Source organism: Engystomops pustulosus, unplaced genomic scaffold (assembly GCF_040894005.1).
Source record: "Engystomops pustulosus unplaced genomic scaffold, aEngPut4.maternal MAT_SCAFFOLD_154, whole genome shotgun sequence".
NCBI lineage: Eukaryota > Metazoa > Chordata > Amphibia > Anura > Leptodactylidae > Engystomops > Engystomops pustulosus.
In genome coordinates, this window is record NW_027285034.1 from 29,249 (window position 1) to 48,939 (window position 19,691).

At 48.3% G+C, this 19,691-nt stretch overlaps 2 protein-coding genes across 3 annotated transcripts in view; one reads left to right on the top strand and one right to left on the bottom strand.

Annotated features, from left to right (window-relative positions):
* OTOF (otoferlin) overlaps positions 1 to 19,691 on the top strand; it is a 210,497-nt gene that overhangs the window by 18,446 nt on the left and 172,360 nt on the right. The window contains exons 1-2 of one of the 2 annotated variants that reach the window (XM_072131853.1): positions 6,477 to 6,600; positions 6,801 to 6,907. The gene's annotated coding sequence lies outside the window, so the exon portion shown is untranslated. Of the gene's footprint in view, positions 1 to 6,476; positions 6,601 to 6,800; positions 6,908 to 19,691 lie in introns of those variants that run through there. The other variant, XM_072131852.1, reaches the window with a different exon arrangement.
* CIMIP2C (ciliary microtubule inner protein 2C) lies at positions 438 to 18,328 on the bottom strand. The gene is made up of 4 exons (XM_072131856.1): positions 18,125 to 18,328; positions 1,880 to 2,153; positions 1,079 to 1,191; positions 438 to 567 (listed from the first exon to the last, which is right to left on the bottom strand). The coding sequence occupies exons 1-4, from the start codon at positions 18,196 to 18,198 to the stop codon at positions 561 to 563; spliced, it is 468 nt and encodes a 155-aa protein (XP_071987957.1). The 5' UTR covers positions 18,199 to 18,328; the 3' UTR covers positions 438 to 560.

The window sequence follows — 19,691 nt, forward strand, 5'->3', positions numbered from 1 at the left end:
ATCACAGGACCACAAGCCTGATATGTTCTGAAAGATGAGATTCCTGTCTTTAAAATGACACCAGCACCAGTTTTAATGATGCTGTAGAACCGAAGATAGAGGCCTCCGAATGACTCTCCCCCTACAGCCTCTAAACGATGACCCATCTCTGCTCATTGTCACTTGAGGAGATTTTGCTTAAAAAAGGTAATTCTAGAAAGTGCATTTATCCCCTACATCAAGGGGCTGGGAGATTCATGGGGTACAATCTGGTGAGAGGTTCCCTTTAAGGAGCCACCACCTTCATATCACTATGGAGACATAAGAGTAATGGTGACTCCCATGCGCTTTGCCTCCTGACATTACATGGGGGAGCCCCATTGCCCCCCAACATTTTTACTTCTCTCCCATGAAATTATCCAGGGCCGTTATGTGACAATAAGTAAGATTGACGAGCCGTCCGTCACCAGCGCCTCCTTTAATTCTGTGCAGTGTGAACGGTGTCATATAGTGAGCACAGGACCCAGACACACCCAGAGCCCCAGGGTCACAGGTTCCCAATATCTTGCCATCCAGGAGGGTCAAAACCTAAAATACAAAACAATAAAACATTTATAAAATTATTGTAGAGACCTGTTGTTTTACTTTACATACAGTTTTCCTTCTTAAAGGGGTTTTCCAGACTCACCAGAAGCCCCTCCCCCTTGCAGGGGTCACATAAATATGTAAATCTACTGCCCCTGCTCCTGGTCTTTGCTCTGTTTATGATTAGTAACCGCTACGGCCAATCACTGGCCTCATCAGGCACATGAGCAAGTCCAGCAGTGACATCACCAGTCATGTGACCACTGAGGCCAGTGATTGTCCATAGTGGTCACAGAATCTGGAATGGGGACCTCAACCCTGGAATGTGGAGTCTGAGCGGGACAAGTGCATCTTAATGTTGGAAGAAATATTGGAAAAACAAGAAACCAATAATTTTTCTGGTGGTTATCAATGCAGTCTGAGCTTCTTATAGAGCAGGAGGGGCAGTATACCGTACACAGGATCTGATTACTAAGTTTCCAGTGGTAGCCCCGCCCCCCGGTAAGATACTTACTCTTGCTGGGGCAGTGGATAAGTCTCCTCATTCTGGACCGGCAGAATATAGTGCGGTACCTGGGGCACGGTACCGGTCTTGTCCCGGTAGTGATCGCGGTGCTGCTGTGCGCTCTGAAATGGCATTGCATTATGTCAGATATTTCATTGATATGACATAAGCGTCACATGTTCCACCAGTGGGGGGGCATTACATAGAGCAGTGCACCCTGGGTAATAGAAATGGGGTTAGCTCAGTAACAAACAAGTGTGGCCCAGGTCCCATCATCAGACCGGAAATCTTGTGTCATTGAAATCACTTGTAACACCACTCTAGACCACAGGGGGCGCTGTTATACAAGGGCACAGCCATGCATATTAACTGCAAAAATACTGAGGAGACCCCCAAAAAACCCCTCTAATCATGTGCATATATTTGTGTTCATGGGGTTTGTGTGGTTCCCATGGCGGTTCCCAATACTGACAAACTTTCCCCAGGATAAGTCCTCAGTTTGGTGGGATTTCAATATGCGGACCCTGCACCCGTAGGGTGCTCCAAGCTCTCCTATTGATCATATATTGAGGATAGGGCATCATTGTTAGGGACCGCCATGGGGACCTAAATCGCCCCAAACTTGAGGAGATCTGGTGTCCACTCTTCGTTGTCCTCTTCCTCCTTTGTGACTATTGAGGCCATGGGATCCGTGGCACCTTTACTATGTCCTGGAGTGTGCACCGATCAAAGAAAGTCTAGGAGACGGAGCAGGTGAGTATATATTGTATTCCCCCCGCCTATAGACTAATGATTAATAATCTGACAAACCTTCATGAATCGGTTCAGTTCTTCTGTGCGGTTGTGATCCACATTGTATCTGGACCAGGTCGGGCTGTGGAGGAATCTGTCCCATCCTCGAGACCGGTTCCCGATAACCAGGGCTGGGTCATTGGAGAAACTTGTAGGAAACTGACCCCCTTTATAGTACGGACTCAGACTACAATTCAGGGCTGCAGAGCGGAAATCCTGAAAGCAGCGTGCGGTGGTGTTCCCATAGGTGTCACCATAGGTAAAGGCTTCAGTGGGGACATGTCCACGATACCTGAACAACAGCACACACAGACCCAAGAAGAGTTTATATATTACTGCCCCCTATGTACAGGAATATAACTACTATAATACTGCCCCCTATGTACAAGAATATAACTACTATAATACTGCCCCCTATGTACAGGAATATAACTACTATAATACTGTCCCCTATGTACAGGAATATAACTACTATAATACTGCCTCCTGTGTACAAGAATATAACTACTATAATACTGCCCCTATGTACAGGAATATAACTACTATAATACTGCCCCCTATGTACAAGAATATAACTACTATAATACTGCCCCCTATGTACAAGAATATAACTACTATAATACTGCCCCCTATGTACAAGAATATAACTACTATAATACTGCCCCCTATGTACAAGAATATAACTACTATAATACTGCCCCCTATGTACAAGAATAGAACTACTATAATACTGCCCCCTATGTACAGGAATATAACTACTATAATACTGCCCCCTATGTACAAGAATATAACTACTATAATACTGCCCCCTATGTACAAGAATATAACTACTATAATACTGCCCCCTATGTACAAGAATATAACTACTATAATACTGCCCCCTATGTACAAGAATATAACTACTATAATACTGCCCCCTATGTACAAGAATATAACTACTATAATACTGCCCCCTATGTACAAGAATATAACTACTATAATACTGCCCCTATGTACAAGAATATAACTACTATAATACTGCCCCTATGTACAAGAATATAACTACTATAATACTGCCCCCTATGTACAAGAATATAACTACTATAATACTGCCCCTATGTACAGGAATATAACTACTATAATACTGCCCCCTATGTACAAGAATATAACTACTATAATACTGCCCCCTATGTACAGGAATATAACTACTATAACACTGCCCCCTATGTACAGGAATATAACTACTATAATACTGCCCCCTATGTACAAGAATATAACTACTATAATACTGCCCCCTATGTACAAGAATATAACTACTATAATACTGCCCCTATGTACAGGAATATAACTACTATAATACTGCCCCCTATGTACAGGAATATAACTGCTATAATACTGCCCCCTATGTACAAGAATATAACTGCTATAATACTGCCCCCTATGTACAAGAATATAACTACTATAATACTGCCCCCTATGTACAGGAATATAACTACTATAATACTGCCCCTATGTACAGGAATATAACTACTATAATACTGCCCCTATGTACAGGAATATAACTACTATAATACTGCCCCTATGTACAGGAATATAACTACTATAATACTGCCCCCTATGTACAGGAATATCACTACTATAATACTGTCCCCTATGTACAGGAATATCACTACTATAATACTGTCCCCTATGTACAAGAATATAACTACTATAATACTGCCCCCTATGTACAAGAATATAACTACTATAATACTGCCCCCTATGTACAGGAATATAACTACTATAATACTGCCCCCCTATGTACAGGAATATAGCTACTATAATACTGCCCCCCTATGTACAGGAATATAACTACTATAATACTGCCCCTATGTACAGGAATATCACTACTATAATACTGTCCCCTATGTACAAGAATATAACTACTATAATACTGCCCCCTATGTACAAGAATATAACTACTATAATACTGCCCCCTATGTACAGGAATATAACTACTATAATACTGCCCCCCTATGTACAGGAATATAGCTACTATAATACTGCCCCCCTATGTACAGGAATATAACTACTATAATACTGCCCCTATGTACAAGAATATAACTACTATAATACTGCCCCCTATGTACAGGAATATAACTACTATAATACTGCCCCCTATGTACAGGAATATAACTACTATAATACTGCCCCCTATGTACAGGAATATAACTACTATAATACTGCCCCCTATGTACAAGAATATAACTACTATAATACTGTCCCCTATGTACAGGAATATAACTACTATAATACTGCCCCTATGTACAAGAATATAACTACTATAATACTGCCCCCTATGTACAGGAATATAACTACTATAATACTGCCCCCTATGTACAGGAATATAACTACTATAATACTGCCCCCTATGTACAGGAATATAACTACTATAATACTGCCCCCTATGTACAGGAATATAACTACTATAATACTGCCCCCTATGTACAGGAATATAACTACTATAATACTGTCCCCTATGTACAAGAATATAACTACTATAATACTGTCCCTATGTACAAGAATATAACTACTATAATACTGCCCCCTATGTACAAGAATATAACTACTATAATACTGTCCCCTATGTACAAGAATATAACTACTATAATACTGTCCCTATGTACAAGAATATAACTACTATAATACTGCCCCCTATGTACAAGAATATAACTACTATAATACTGCCCCCTATGTACAAGAATATAACTACTATAATACTGCCCCCTATGTACAAGAATATAACTACTATAATGCTATATCCTTTTCTTGCTTTGGATCCTCCAGCTTCAGATTATTGAGCTAATGATCCTGAGAAACACGGATAATAGATTTAATTACAGGAACATCATCAATGTCTGCAGCTCTTTACGGAATGTAATGAGGGAGTAATCCCGAGAATAAAACTTAATGTGATACAGGTATCATCAACTGATCAATGTGTAATTACTTCTGCTAATAGTTGTGATTATTGAGTGGTTAAGATAAGCTTAATTATAGGAGTTATATTCTTGTACATAGGGGGCAGTTTTATAGTAGGTATATTTTTGTACATAGGGGGCAGTATTATAGTAGTTATATTCCTGTACATAGGGGGCAGTATTATAGTAGTTATATTCTTGTACATATGGGGCAGTATTATAGTAGTTATATTCTTGTACATAGGAGGCAGTATTATAGTAGTTATATCCTTGTACATAGGGGGCAGTATTACAGTAGTTATATCCTTGTACATAGGGGGCAGTATTATAGTAGTTATATTCCTGTACATAGGGGGCAGTATTATAGTAGTTATATTCTTGTACATAGGGGGCAGTATTATAGTAGTTATATTCTTGTACATAGGGAGCAGTATTATAGTAGTTATATTCCTGTACATAGGGGGCAGTATTATAGTAGTTATATTCCTGTACATAGGGGGCAGTATTATAGTAGTTATATTCTTGTACATAGGAGCAGTATTATAGTAGTTATATTCTTGTACATAGGGGGCAGTATTATAGTAGTTATATTCCTGTACATAGGGGGCAGTATTATAGTAGTTATATTCTTGTACATAGGGGGCAGTATTATAGTAGTTATATTCTTGTACATAGGGGGCAGTATTATAGTAGTTATATTCCTGTACATAGGGGGCAGTATTATAGTAGTTATATCCTTGTACATAGGGGGCAGTATTATAGTAGTTATATTCCTGTACATAGGGGGCAGTATTATAGTAGTTATATTCTTGTACATAGGGGGCAGTATTATAGTAGTTATATTCCTGTACATAGGGGGCAGTATTATAGTAGTTATATCCTTGTACATAGGGGGCAGTATTATAGTAGTTATATTCCTGTACATAGGGGGCAGTATTACAGTAGTTATATTCTTGTACATAGGGGCAGTATTATAGTAGTTATATTCTTGTACATAGGAGGCAGTATTATAGTAGTTATATTCCTGTACATAGGGGGCAGTATTATAGTAGTTATATTCCTGTACATAGGGGGCAGTATTATAGTAGTTATATTCCTGTACATAGGGGGCAGTATTATAGTAGTTATATTCTTGTACATAGGGAGCAGTATTATAGTAGTTATATTCTTGTATAGATGATATAGTGGACACCTTGTTGTCAGGTGACCTGTCTGTGTATACAGTTCTCTCTGTATGATATGTACACTCTAGACAATAAGTCTGCACTCACCTTCTCATTCAAACAGTTTTCTGTATTTTCATGACTATAAAAATTGTAGATTCGCACTGAAGGCATCAAAACTATGAATTATCACATGTGGAATTTATAGACTTAACAAAAAAGTGTAAAACAACTGAAAATCTGTTCAATATTTCAGGTCCTTTTACTGTGACTCGGATGAACTTCAACTCCGCGGCAGAGGTGACTCTTGGTCTTCCTTTCCTGGGACACTCCTCATGTCACCCAGTTTCTTTGTAGCACTTGATGGTTTTTGCACCTAGACTTGTGGACACTTTCAAAGTTTTCCCAATTTTTTGGCCTGCCTGACCTTCATATCTTAGAGTAATGACGGCTGCTGTTTTTTTGTTACTTTTTTTTTATCCATAATACAAGTTCTACCAGTCTCTTCAGTAGGACGATCAGCCGTGTATCTACCTGTCTCCTGCACAACACAACTGATGGCCCAACCCCATTTATAGGGCCAGAAATCGCACTCATTACCCCTGACAGGGCACCTGTGATGTGAGAAGTTCTTCAGGTGACTACCTCTTGTATCTCTCCAGGTGACTACCTCTTGTTTCTCTCCAGGTGACTACCTCTTGTTTCTCTCCAGGTGACTACCTCTTGTTTCTCTCCAGGTGACTACCTCTTGTTTCTCTCCAGGTGACTACCTCTTGTTTCTCTCCAGGTGACTACCTCTTGTTTCTCTCCAGGTGACTACCTCTTGTTTCTCTCCAGGTGACTACCTCTTGTATCTCATCTAGAGAAGCCCAGACTGTGCAGAGCAGTGATCACAGCACAATGACCTGGAATATAAGAGATCCTCCGGGGTCTCACACTGTTTGGTAAGTATATAATTCCACATGTGATAATTCATAGTTTTGATGCCTTCAGTGCGAATCTACAATTTTTATAGAAAACTCTTCTTGAGAAGGTGAGTGCAGACTATTGGCCTGTACTGTATGATGTTTATATGTGATATTTGTTACTTTGTAGCCTCCTCCCCTTGTTGTGTATCTGCTCTGGGGGTATTTGGATGTAGCCCCCCGGGGGTCGCACACACTGGTGTATATGGGCAGGGTTCATACATTGTGTAGGCGACGGCTCGTGGCGTGACGTATACGATATAATTGGCCTTCTGGGAGCTGTAAAGTCTCTGGATTTTATGGAGCTTGTGTAGTGGATGTGGTGGAAATGAGTGGAGAGCGGCGGGAGGAGAGAGAATCCAAGATCTGATGTGCAGATCCATGTATTATACACTAATGCACAACACTGCCACCCACTGGCCGGGGCAGGGAGTGCACAGCCCATACGGAGGGTGAATCCTTGTAAAATAAAACTTCTGAATGTAATTCCCACTAATCTGGGATTTATTGCACTCGGCACGGGCATTACTTCTATCCAAAGGGAGACTGTCAGCAGGTAGGACCAGAAATCCACAGCCAAGTATTGTAGCGGGAGAGATGTGTGATAAGACCCTTGTGTATGATGTTAGTAGCAACAGGACTGTGAAAAATGAATTTGTCGGCATTTCCTCACACTGCTGTGCTCTGTATTGTCCATACGGTGATGTGTAGTCATACATTTGAGTATGTTGTTGGTAGCAGCTGGACTGTGAATAATGGATTTATTTATTTACAGCACTGTTGTGGGGGTGTCCTCACACTGCTGTGCACTCTGCTCCCTGCAGCCACTGTTATGTATTGTCTCTGGAGAGATGAGTAATCAGAGCTTGTGTATCTAGTTAGCAGTAGCAGTACTAAGAAATATAGCAGCTACAATCCTGGAATATAAATCCATAAGTGCACTGGGGAAGGGGGAAGGACGGTGGCTGGTGGTCTTCACACTGCTGTGCTCTGCACTGTTTGTTGGTATTGTCCCTTGAGTGATATGTATGTTGTTAGTAGCAGCAGTGCTGTGATATATATATTTATATTCCTGGATTATAGCTTCTTTTCCTCACACTGCTGTGTCATAAGCTCCCTACTCTGCAGCCCTTCTGCTATGAGTAACAGCTGTAGCAGACTTCCATTTGGGTATAGCAGTTACACAGAGCTGGTAGCTGGATCTGTAGGGAATTCCATGGCAGAGAGCAAAGAGCACAGCTGTGTGATTGTGATGATGTACTTCCCATACGGTGGGACCGACAGTCCTAGTACAGAATAATTATCAGCACTAAGGGGGCGGAGCATGACACTTTGTTGTGCTCCACCCCTTAATTCTCTATATTAAGAGAGCGTAACATGTCCCGGATCCCTCTGAAAGATTTTACAACCAACCGTCACTGCTCATACTATATAGTGTGGTCTGGGCTCCCGGTACATCCCGTCACTGCTCATACTATATAGTGTGGTCTGGGCTCCCGGTACATCCCCCTCACTGCTCATACTATATAGTGTGGTCTGGGCTCCCGGTACATCCCCCTCACTGCTCATACTATATAGTGTGGTCTGGGCTCCCGGTACATCCCCCTCACTGCTCATACTATATAGTGTGGTCTGGGCTCCCGGTACATCCCCCTCACTCCTCATACTATATAGTGTGGTCTGGGCTCCCGGTACATCCCGTCACTGCTCATACTATATAGTGTGGTCTGGGCTCCCGGTACATCCCCCTCACTGCTCATACTATATAGTGTGGTCTGGACTCCCGGTACATCCCGTCACTGCTCATACTATATAGTGTGGTCTGGGCTCCCGGTACATCCCCCTCACTGCTCATACTATATAGTGTGGTCTGGGCTCCCGGTACATCCCGTCACTGCTCATACTATATAGTGTGGTCTGGGCTCCCGGTACATCCCCCTCACTCCTCATACTATATAGTGTGGTCTGGGCTCCCGGTACATCCCCCTCACTGCTCATACTATATAGTGTGGTCTGGGCTCCCGGTACATCCCGTCACTGCTCATACTATATAGTGTGGTCTGGGCTCCCGGTACATCCTGTCACTGCTCATACTATATAGTGTGGTCTGGGCTCCCGGTACATCCCCCTCACTGCTCATACTATATAGTGTGGTCTGGGCTCCCGGTACATCCCCCTCACTGCTCATACTATATAGTGTGGTCTGGACTCCCGGTACATCCCGTCACTGCTCATACTATATAGTGTGGTCTGGGCTCCCGGTACATCCCCCTCACTGCTCATACTATATAGTGTGGTCTGGGCTCCCGGTACATCCTGTCACTCCTCATACTATATAGTGTGGTCTGGGCTCCCGGTACATCCCGTCACTGCTCATACTATATAGTGTGGTCTGGGCTCCCGGTACATCCCGTCACTCCTCATACTATATAGTGTGGTCTGGGCTCCCGGTACATCCCTGTCACTGCTCATACTATATAGTGTGGTCTGGGCTCCCGGTACATCCCCTCACTGCTCATACTATATAGTGTGGTCTGGGCTCCCGGTACATCCCTGTCACTGCTCATACTATATAGTGTGGTCTGGGCTCCCGGTACATCCCCCTCACTGCTCATACTATATAGTGTGGTCTGGGCTCCCGGTACATCCCGTCACTCCTCATACTATATAGTGTGGTCTGGGCTCCCGGTACATCCCCCTCACTGCTCATACTATATAGTGTGGTCTGGGCTCCCGGTACATCCACCTCACTGCTCATACTATATAGTGTGGTCTGGGCTCCCGGTACATCCACCTCACTGCTCATACTATATAGTGTGGTCTGGGCTCCCGGTACATCCCCCCCCCCCTCACTCCTCATACTATATAGTGTGGTCTGGGCTCCCGATACATCCCCCTCACTGCTCATACTATATAGTGTGGTCTGGGCTCCCGGTACATCCCCCGTCACTGCTCATACTATATAGTGTGGTCTGGGCTCCCGGTACATCCCCCTCACTGCTCATACTATATAGTGTGGTCTGGGCTCCCGGTACATCCCCCTCACTGCTCATACTATATAGTGTGGTCTGGGCTCCCGGTACATCCCCCTCACTGCTCATACTATATAGTGTGGTCTGGGCTCCCGGTACATCCCCCTCACTGCTCATACTATATAGTGTGGTCTGGGCTCCCGGTTCATCCCCCCCCCCCTCACTCCTCATACTATATAGTGTGGTCTGGGCTCCCGGTACATCCCCCTCACTGCTCATACTATATAGTGTGGTCTGGGCTCCCGGTACATCCCCCTCACTGCTCATACTATATAGTGTGGTCTGGGCTCCCGGTACATCCCGTCACTGCTCATACTATATAGTGTGGTCTGGGCTCCCGGTACATCCCCCTCACTGCTCATACTATATAGTGTGGTCTGGGCTCCCGGTACATCCCCCTCACTGCTCATACTATATAGTGTGGTCTGGGCTCCCGGTACATCCCCCGTCACTGCTCATACTATATAGTGTGGTCTGGGCTCCCGGTACATCCCCCTCACTGCTCATACTATATAGTGTGGTCTGGGCTCCCGGTACATCCCCCTCACTGCTCATACTATATAGTGTGGTCTGGGCTCCCGGTACATCCCCCTCACTGCTCATACTATATAGTGTGGTCTGGGCTCCCGGTACATCCCCCTCACTGCTCATACTATATAGTGTGGTCTGGGCTCCCGGTACATCCCCCTCACTGCTCATACTATATAGTGTGGTCTGGGCTCCTGGTACATCCCGTCACTGCTCATACTATATAGTGTGGTCTGGGCTCCCGGTACATCCCGTCACTCCTCATACTATATAGTGTGGTCTGGGCTCCCGGTACATCCCGTCACTCCTCATACTATATAGTGTGGTCTGGGCTCCCGGTACATCCTGTCACTCCTCATACTATATGCTGTGGTCTGGGCTCCCGGTACATCCTGTCACTCCTCATACTATATAGTGTGGTCTGGGCTCCCGGTACATCCCCCTCACTCCTCATACTATATAGTGTGGTCTGGGCTCCCGGTACATCCTGTCACTCCTCATACTATATACTGTGGTCTGGGCTCCCGGTACATCCTGTCACTCCTCATACTATATAGTGTGGTCTGGGCTCCCGGTACATCCCCTCACTGCTCATACTATATAGTGTGGTCTGGGCTCCCGGTACATCCCCCTCACTGCTCATACTATATAGTGTGGTCTGGGCTCCCGGTACATCCCCCTCACTGCTCATACTATATAGTGTGGTCTGGGCTCCCGGTACATCCTGTCACTCCTCATACTATATAGTGTGGTCTGGGCTCCCGGTACATCCCCTCACTGCTCATACTATATAGTGTGGTCTGGGCTCCCGGTACATCCCCCTCACTGCTCATACTATATAGTGTGGTCTGGGCTCCCGGTACATCCCCCTCACTGCTCATACTATATAGTGTGGTCTGGGCTCCCGGTACATCCTGTCACTGCTCATACTATATAGTGTGGTCTGGGCTCCCGGTACATCCCGTCACTGCTCATACTATATAGTGTGGTCTGGGCTCCCGGTACATCCCTGTCACTGCTCATACTATATAGTGTGGTCTGGGCTCCCGGTACATCCCCGTCACTGCTCATACTATATAGTGTGGTCTGGGCTCCCGGTACATCCCCCTCACTGCTCATACTAGTGTGGTCTGGGCTCCCGGTACATCCCCCTCACTGCTCATACTATATAGTGTGGTCTGGGCTCCTGGTACATCCCCGTCACTCCTCATACTATATAGTGTGGTCTGGGCTCCCGGTACATCCCCTGTCACTGCTCATACTATATAGTGTGGTCTGGGCTCCCGGTACATCCCCCTCACTGCTCATACTATATAGTGTGGTCTGGGCTCCCGGTACATCCCCCTCACTGCTCATACTATATAGTGTGGTCTGGGCTCCCGGTACATCCCCCTCACTGCTCATACTATATAGTGTGGTCTGGGCTCCCGGTACATCCCCTCACTGCTCATACTATATAGTGTGGTCTGGGCTCCCGGTACATCCCCCTCACTGCTCATACTATATAGTGTGGTCTGGGCTCCCGGTACATCTGTCACTGCTCATACTATATAGTGTGGTCTGGGCTCCCGGTACATCCCCCTCACTGCTCATACTATATAGTGTGGTCTGGGCTCCCGGTACATCCTGTCACTGCTCATACTATATAGTGTGGTCTGGGCTCCCGGTACATCCCGTCACTGCTCATACTATATAGTGTGGTCTGGGCTCCCGGTACATCCCCCTCACTGCTCATACTATATAGTGTGGTCTGGGCTCCCGGTACATCCCCCTCACTGCTCATACTATATAGTGTGGTCTGGGCTCCCGGTACATCCCCTCACTGCTCATACTATATAGTGTGGTCTGGGCTCCCGGTACATCCCCCTCACTGCTCATACTATATAGTGTGGTCTGGGCTCCCGGTACATCTGTCACTGCTCATACTATATAGTGTGGTCTGGGCTCCCGGTACATCCCCCTCACTGCTCATACTATATAGTGTGGTCTGGGCTCCCGGTACATCCTGTCACTGCTCATACTATATAGTGTGGTCTGGGCTCCCGGTACATCCCCGTCACTGCTCATACTATATAGTGTGGTCTGGGCTCCCGGTACATCCCCGTCACTCCTCATACTATATAGTGTGGTCTGGGCTCCCGGTACATCCCGTCACTCCTCATACTATATAGTGTGGTCTGGGCTCCCGGTACATCCCCCGTCACTGCTCATACTATATAGTGTGGTCTGGGCTCCCGGTACATCCCCCTCACTGCTCATACTATATAGTGTGGTCTGGGCTCCCGGTACATCCCCCTCACTGCTCATACTATATAGTGTGGTCTGGGCTCCCGGTACATCCCGTCACTGCTCATACTATATAGTGTGGTCTGGGCTCCCGGTACATCCCCGTCACTGCTCATACTATATAGTGTGGTCTGGGCTCCCGGTACATCCCCGTCACTCCTCATACTATATAGTGTGGTCTGGGCTCCCGGTACATCCCGTCACTCCTCATACTATATAGTGTGGTCTGGGCTCCCGGTACATCCCCCGTCACTGCTCATACTATATAGTGTGGTCTGGGCTCCCGGTACATCCCCCTCACTGCTCATACTATATAGTGTGGTCTGGGCTCCCGGTACATCCCGTCACTGCTCATACTATATAGTGTGGTCTGGGCTCCCGGTACATCCTGTCACTCCTCATACTATATAGTGTGGTCTGGGCTCCCGGTACATCCTGTCACTGCTCATACTATATAGTGTGGTCTGGGCTCCCGGTACATCCCCCTCACTGCTCATACTATATAGTGTGGTCTGGGCTCCCGGTACATCCTGTCACTCCTCATACTATATGCTGTGGTCTGGGCTCCCGGTACATCCCCGTCACTGCTCATACTATATAGTGTGGTCTGGGCTCCCGGTACATCCCCGTCACTCCTCATACTATATAGTGTGGTCTGGGCTCCCGGTACATCCCTGTCACTGCTCATACTATATAGTGTGGTCTGGGCTCCCGGTACATCCCCGTCACTCCTCATACTATATAGTGTGGTCTGGGCTCCCGGTACATCCCGTCACTGCTCATACTATATAGTGTGGTCTGGGCTCCCGGTACATCCCCCTCACTGCTCATACTATATAGTGTGGTCTGGGCTCCCGGTACATCCTGTCACTGCTCATACTATATAGTGTGGTCTGGGCTCCCGGTACATCCCGTCACTGCTCATACTATATAGTGTGGTCTGGGCTCCCGGTACATCCCGTCACTGCTCATACTATATAGTGTGGTCTGGGCTCCCGGTACATCCTGTCACTCCTCATACTATATAGTGTGGTCTGGGCTCCCGGTACATCCCCCTCACTGCTCATACTATATAGTGTGGTCTGGGCTCCCGGTACATCCTGTCACTGCTCATACTATATAGTGTGGTCTGGGCTCCCGGTACATCCCCCTCACTGCTCATACTATATAGTGTGGTCTGGGCTCCCGGTACATCCTGTCACTGCTCATACTATATAGTGTGGTCTGGGCTCCCGGTACATCCCGTCACTGCTCATACTATATAGTGTGGTCTGGGCTCCCGGTACATCCCGTCACTCCTCATACTATATAGTGTGGTCTGGGCTCCCGGTACATCCCTGTCACTGCTCATACTATATAGTGTGGTCTGAGCTCCCGGTACATCCCCTCACTGCTCATACTATATAGTGTGGTCTGGGCTCCCGGTACATCCCGTCACTGCTCATACTATATAGTGTGGTCTGGGCTCCCGGTACATCCCGTCACTGCTCATACTATATAGTGTGGTCTGGGCTCCCGGTACATCCCGTCACTCCTCATACTATATAGTGTGGTCTGGGCTCCCGGTACATCCCCCTCACTGCTCATACTATATAGTGTGGTCTGGGCTCCCGGTACATCCCCCTCACTGCTCATACTATATAGTGTGGTCTGGGCTCCCGGTACATCCTCCCCCCTTACTCCTCATACTATATAGTGTGGTCTGGGCTCCCGGGAATCGGGTCACCCCCTCCCCTGTCCGCGTCTTGTCAGGTGAGATGGAACATTATCCCCGGATTATATAACACGACTGATGAAAAATTTATTTTCACAGAGAAAACTGCATTCACTTCCATTCAGCACAAAAACTAAGACTGGAGAGAACTGCAGCTGTGAGGGATGAGAGGTCCAAATGGGTTTTCTTCCAATTTACATAAACGGAATGGAAATTTTGAGGGGTCCGAATCTGATTGGCACCAAACACAGGCGGTTCCCTACATGCGACTGGGCCTGGTTCTGTGCCCGCTACATGTGACTGGGCCTGGTTCTGTGCCCTCTACATGCGACTGGGCCTGGTTCTGTGCCCTCTACATGCGACTGGGCCTGGTTCTGTGCCCTCTACATGCGACTGGGCCTGGTTCTGTGCCCTCTACATGCGACTGGGCCTGGTTCTGTGCCCTCTACATGCGACTGGGCCTGGTTCTGTGCCCTCTACATGCCCCAGGGCCTGGTTTTATACCTCCTACATGTGACTGCTCTATGCAATCGGACCGGTACTATCCCTCTCACCAGTGCCTGGTCCTGCACCTGCTCCAGTGCTTTTCTTATACCTAACGCCGCCTCTCCCTTGTATAATCTTCTGACCCCTCCATATTCTCTGTGACTTCCCCTTTAAGGCATCCCCAGGCCCAGGCCTAGATGTGCTGGCGCTGACACCGGTCCTGCCGGGTCTCAGAGCGTGACTTGTGTTTCAGGCCGGGGACGCGCTGCCGCCATAAATAATCCATTGCCGGATAAATAAATTATTAAATGAAACTAATTAAAGAGCCGCAGAGTTTTACTAATCGTCAGCAGAACCCGACCCGCGGGCCTTGTGGGAGACAGCAGGACAATACAGCGTGTGGGGGGCTACAGCCTGCCCGCTATGAAGACCCCACAGTCTGGGGATGAAGAATTCACCTTTACACATCTGCGTCCGCTCATTGGGCCCAGGACACACTGATGAAGGGTCCAAGTGATTGACTCCCATCAACAGTCCGGGCCAAGTGACCGAACAAGTATGGGGAACTGTGAGAAGGTCTTGATAGTGAAAAACCCTGTAACTCCCTGTAATCTTCAGGAGGACATCCGCCTTCTCCTCTAAGGTGTCGCTACACCCCCCCCCCCAAGTCACAACCAGTGGCATCTGCTATTCTATAACCCAGGAGCGGGTGAGGGGCACTGACCCCCATTATTGGGCCTGATGTTTGGTGGGTGGGAGGATTGTAGCGCATTGTCCTATGGGGAGCATTCATATAGTCAGTATGAAGCATAGATGTGGAGATGACATAAAGGGCCGGCGGGAGGAGGACATGGAGGTCCCGAGGCCGGGGCGGGCGGGAGGAGGACATGGAGGTCCCGAGGCCGGGGCGGGCGGGAGGAGGACAATGGAGGTCCCGAGGCCGGGGCTGGAGGAGGACATGGAGGTCCCGAGGCCTGGGCGGGCGGGAGGAGGACATGGAGGTCCCGAGGCCGGGGCGGGCGGGAGGAGGACATGGAGGTCCCGAGGCCGGGGCGGGCGGGAGGAGGACATGGAGGTCCCGAGGCCGGGGCGGGCGGGAGGAGGACATGGAGGTCCCGAGGCCGGGGCGGGCGGGAGGAGGACATGGAGGTCCCGAGGCCGGGGCGGGCGGGAGGAGGACATGGAGGTCCCGAGGCCGGGGCGGGCGGGAGGAGGACATGGAGGTCCCGAGGCCGGGGCGGGCGGGAGGAGGACATGGAGGTCCCGAGGCCGGGGCGGGCGGGAGGAGGACATGGAGGTCCCGAGGCCGGGGCGGGCGGGAGGAGGACATGGAGGTCCCGAGGCCGGGGCGGGCGGGAGGAGGACATGGAGGTCCCGAGGCCGGGGCGGGCGGGAGGAGGACATGGAGGTCCCGAGGCCGGGGCGGGCTGGAGGAGGACATGGAGGTCCCGAGGCCGGGGCGGGCGGGAGGAGGACATGGAGGTCCCGAGGCCGGGGCGGGCGGGAGGAGGACATGGAGGTCCCGAGGCCGGGGCGGGCGGGAGGAGGACATGGAGGTCCCGAGGCCGGGGCGGGCGGGAGGAGGACATGGAGGTCCCGGGGCTGGAGGAGGACATGGAGGTCCCGGGGCTGGAGGAGGACATGGAGGTCCCGGGGCTGGAGGAGGACATGGAGGTCCCGAGGCCGGGGCTGGAGGAGGACATGGAGGTCCCGAGGCCGGTGCCATAAGAGGATGTGGACTCCCTGCAGGATGGAAGTCCCGGGGGATGTCTGGGACTAGTTCTTGGAGAATGGAGCTGTCTGGGTATCTTCCTGCTTAGTTTCTGTGCGGAGGAAAGTTCTATAGAAGATTGTAGTGTAATTGTCCTTTAGCGCTTTCCTTACAATGTAAATAGGAACCCAAAACAAGACTTCAGCCAGACTTTACCAAACACTACCTGCACAGAGCACAGAGCACAGAAGTGTGAGGACACACCCCCAGTGCAAATGGAGCAGCTACAATCCTGGAATATAAATCCATATGTCACAGTCCTGCTGCTACTAAGAACATACACAAAGGTCTGATGACACGTCTCTCCAGGGACAATACATAACACACCTGCTGACAGATTCCCTTTAATTGTAAGGACTATTATTTTCCCAATCCCAGTGTAAGGCGGCGCTCGGGTGTATGTGAAGGAGCCTGGCTTGTGGAGTTGCCCTTTAAGGCCCTATTAGCACAGCAGGAGAAGGAGTCATCAGTGATTCCTCGCGAAGGACTTAATGAAGGATTAAAGACTGACATTTCCATGACTGTGAAATCTATAATGGGCCGCGTCCTCCGCTCCCTCACTGCGGGGATGTCCCTCCAATGTCTGAGCCCCCCCCCCCAGCGGGGGGGGGGGGGGGGAGCCCCCTGTGACTATCCCCCTAAACACCACAGCCAACTGAGGAAGGAATGTTCTGCGGGTGAAGTGGTCAGGAGAATATATTGATGACTGAGACGGGAGCAATACTCTGCAGACCTGAGAGGACTCTGATGTGATCATCTGCAGAACACAATGCTCTGCAGATCTCTAAAGATGTCGGTGATTAAATATATTTTCTGTTGCATAAAAGGTGCAATGCTCTGCAGCTGAGTGTCGTGTGGTGCCGTAGTCTGTAACAGATCTGTAAGAATACGTCATCAAGCAGTGCAATGATCTGCAGAACGTGTCAGTATGGATAAACAATAGAAAAGAGCGATGTTCTGCAGATATCAGTAGAGAAAAAATCTTCTCAGTGTATCGAGGTATTTTACAAGTCGATGGAATAGAGCGATGTTCTGCAGATGTCTGAGGGTGGTCAGAGATGTAATGGTCTGCAGATTGTAGCCATATATCTATGAAGATAAGGAGGAGCAATGTTCTGCAGATCCCTGTACTTATCATGGAAAGAGGGCAGTGCAATGCTCTGCAGATGCTGGAGGCCATGTCGTTATACTGGAGAGCAGAGCATGCTGGGGGTGCATGTGCCTGCGGGTGGCTCGGGGAGTTACTGGATTCATTCACTTGTTGTTGTATTTTTCTGGCACATTGTGCAGAATCTCCTCCTGTGAGCAGGCTGAATAATTGATGACATTGTTATACAGGCAGGAGGTGAGGAAGGGGTTAACCCCGTCCTGCCACTTACCCCGGCATGAGAGCAGGTGGGATGTAGGTGGCATTGTTGTGGGTGATGAGGGTGCCCGCGCTCCTGGATGCCATCTGTCAGGTGCGATTCACAGGGAAATCCAAGACCCCCAGAAGTTACACAGGGAGGGGTCTCCACGCTGTCACCCGGCTCCTTGTTATACTAAACAGAGGCCCGAGAGTCACAACACCCAGTCACCGGGCAACAGCACCCAGCTGTGATGTCACTGTACACAGGTAGGTGGTGACACTCCAGGAAGTACTGCACTACAGCCGCTGTGTGCACTACACGCCGTGTATTACTAGTACTGTGCATAACTACCCAACATATACAGGACCAGAACCAACCTTCATACATACCGGACCAGAACCAACCTTCATACATACAGGACCAGAACCAACCTTCATACATACAGGACCAGAACCAACCTTCATACACACAGGACCAGAACCAACCGTACTTCATACACACAGGACCAGAACCAACCGTACTTCATACACACAGGACCAGAACCAACCGTACTTCATACACACAGGACCAGAACCAACCGTACTTCATACACACAGGACCAGAACCAACCGTACTTCATACACACAGGACCAGAACCAACCGTACTTCATACACACAGGACCAGAACCAACCGTACTTCATACACACAGGACCAGAACCAACCGTACTTCATACACACAGGACCAGAACCAACCGTACTTCATACACACAGGACCAGAACCAACCGTACTTCATACACACAGGACCAGAACCAACCGTACTTCATACACACAGGACCAGAACCAACCGTACTTCATACACACAGGACCAGAACCAACCGTACTTCATACACACAGGACCAGAACCAACCGTACTTCATACACACAGGACCAGAACCAACCGTACTTCATACACACAGGACCAGAACCAACCGTACTTCATACACACAGGACCAGAACCAACCGTACTTCATACACACAGGACCAGAACCAACCGTACTTCATACACACAGGACCAGAACCAACCGTACTTCATACACACAGGACCAGAACCAACCGTACTTCATACACACAGGACCAGAACCAACCGTACTTCATACACACAGGACCAGAACCAACCGTACTTCATACACACAGGACCAGAACCAACCGTACTTCATACACACAGGACCAGAACCAACCGTACTTCATACACACAGGACCAGAACCAACCGTACTTCATACACACAGGACCAGAACCAACCGTACTTCATACACACAGGACCAGAACCAACCGTACTTCATACACACAGGACCAGAACCAACCGTACTTCATACACACAGGACCAGAACCAACCGTACTTCATACACACAGGACCAGAACCAACCGTACTTCATACACACAGGACCAGAACCAACCGTACTTCATACACACAGGACCAGAACCAACCGTACTTCATACACACAGGACCAGAACCAACCGTACTTCATACACACAGGACCAGAACCAACCGTACTTCATACACACAGGACCAGAACCAACCGTACTTCATACACACAGGACCAGAACCAACCGTACTTCATACACACAGGACCAGAAC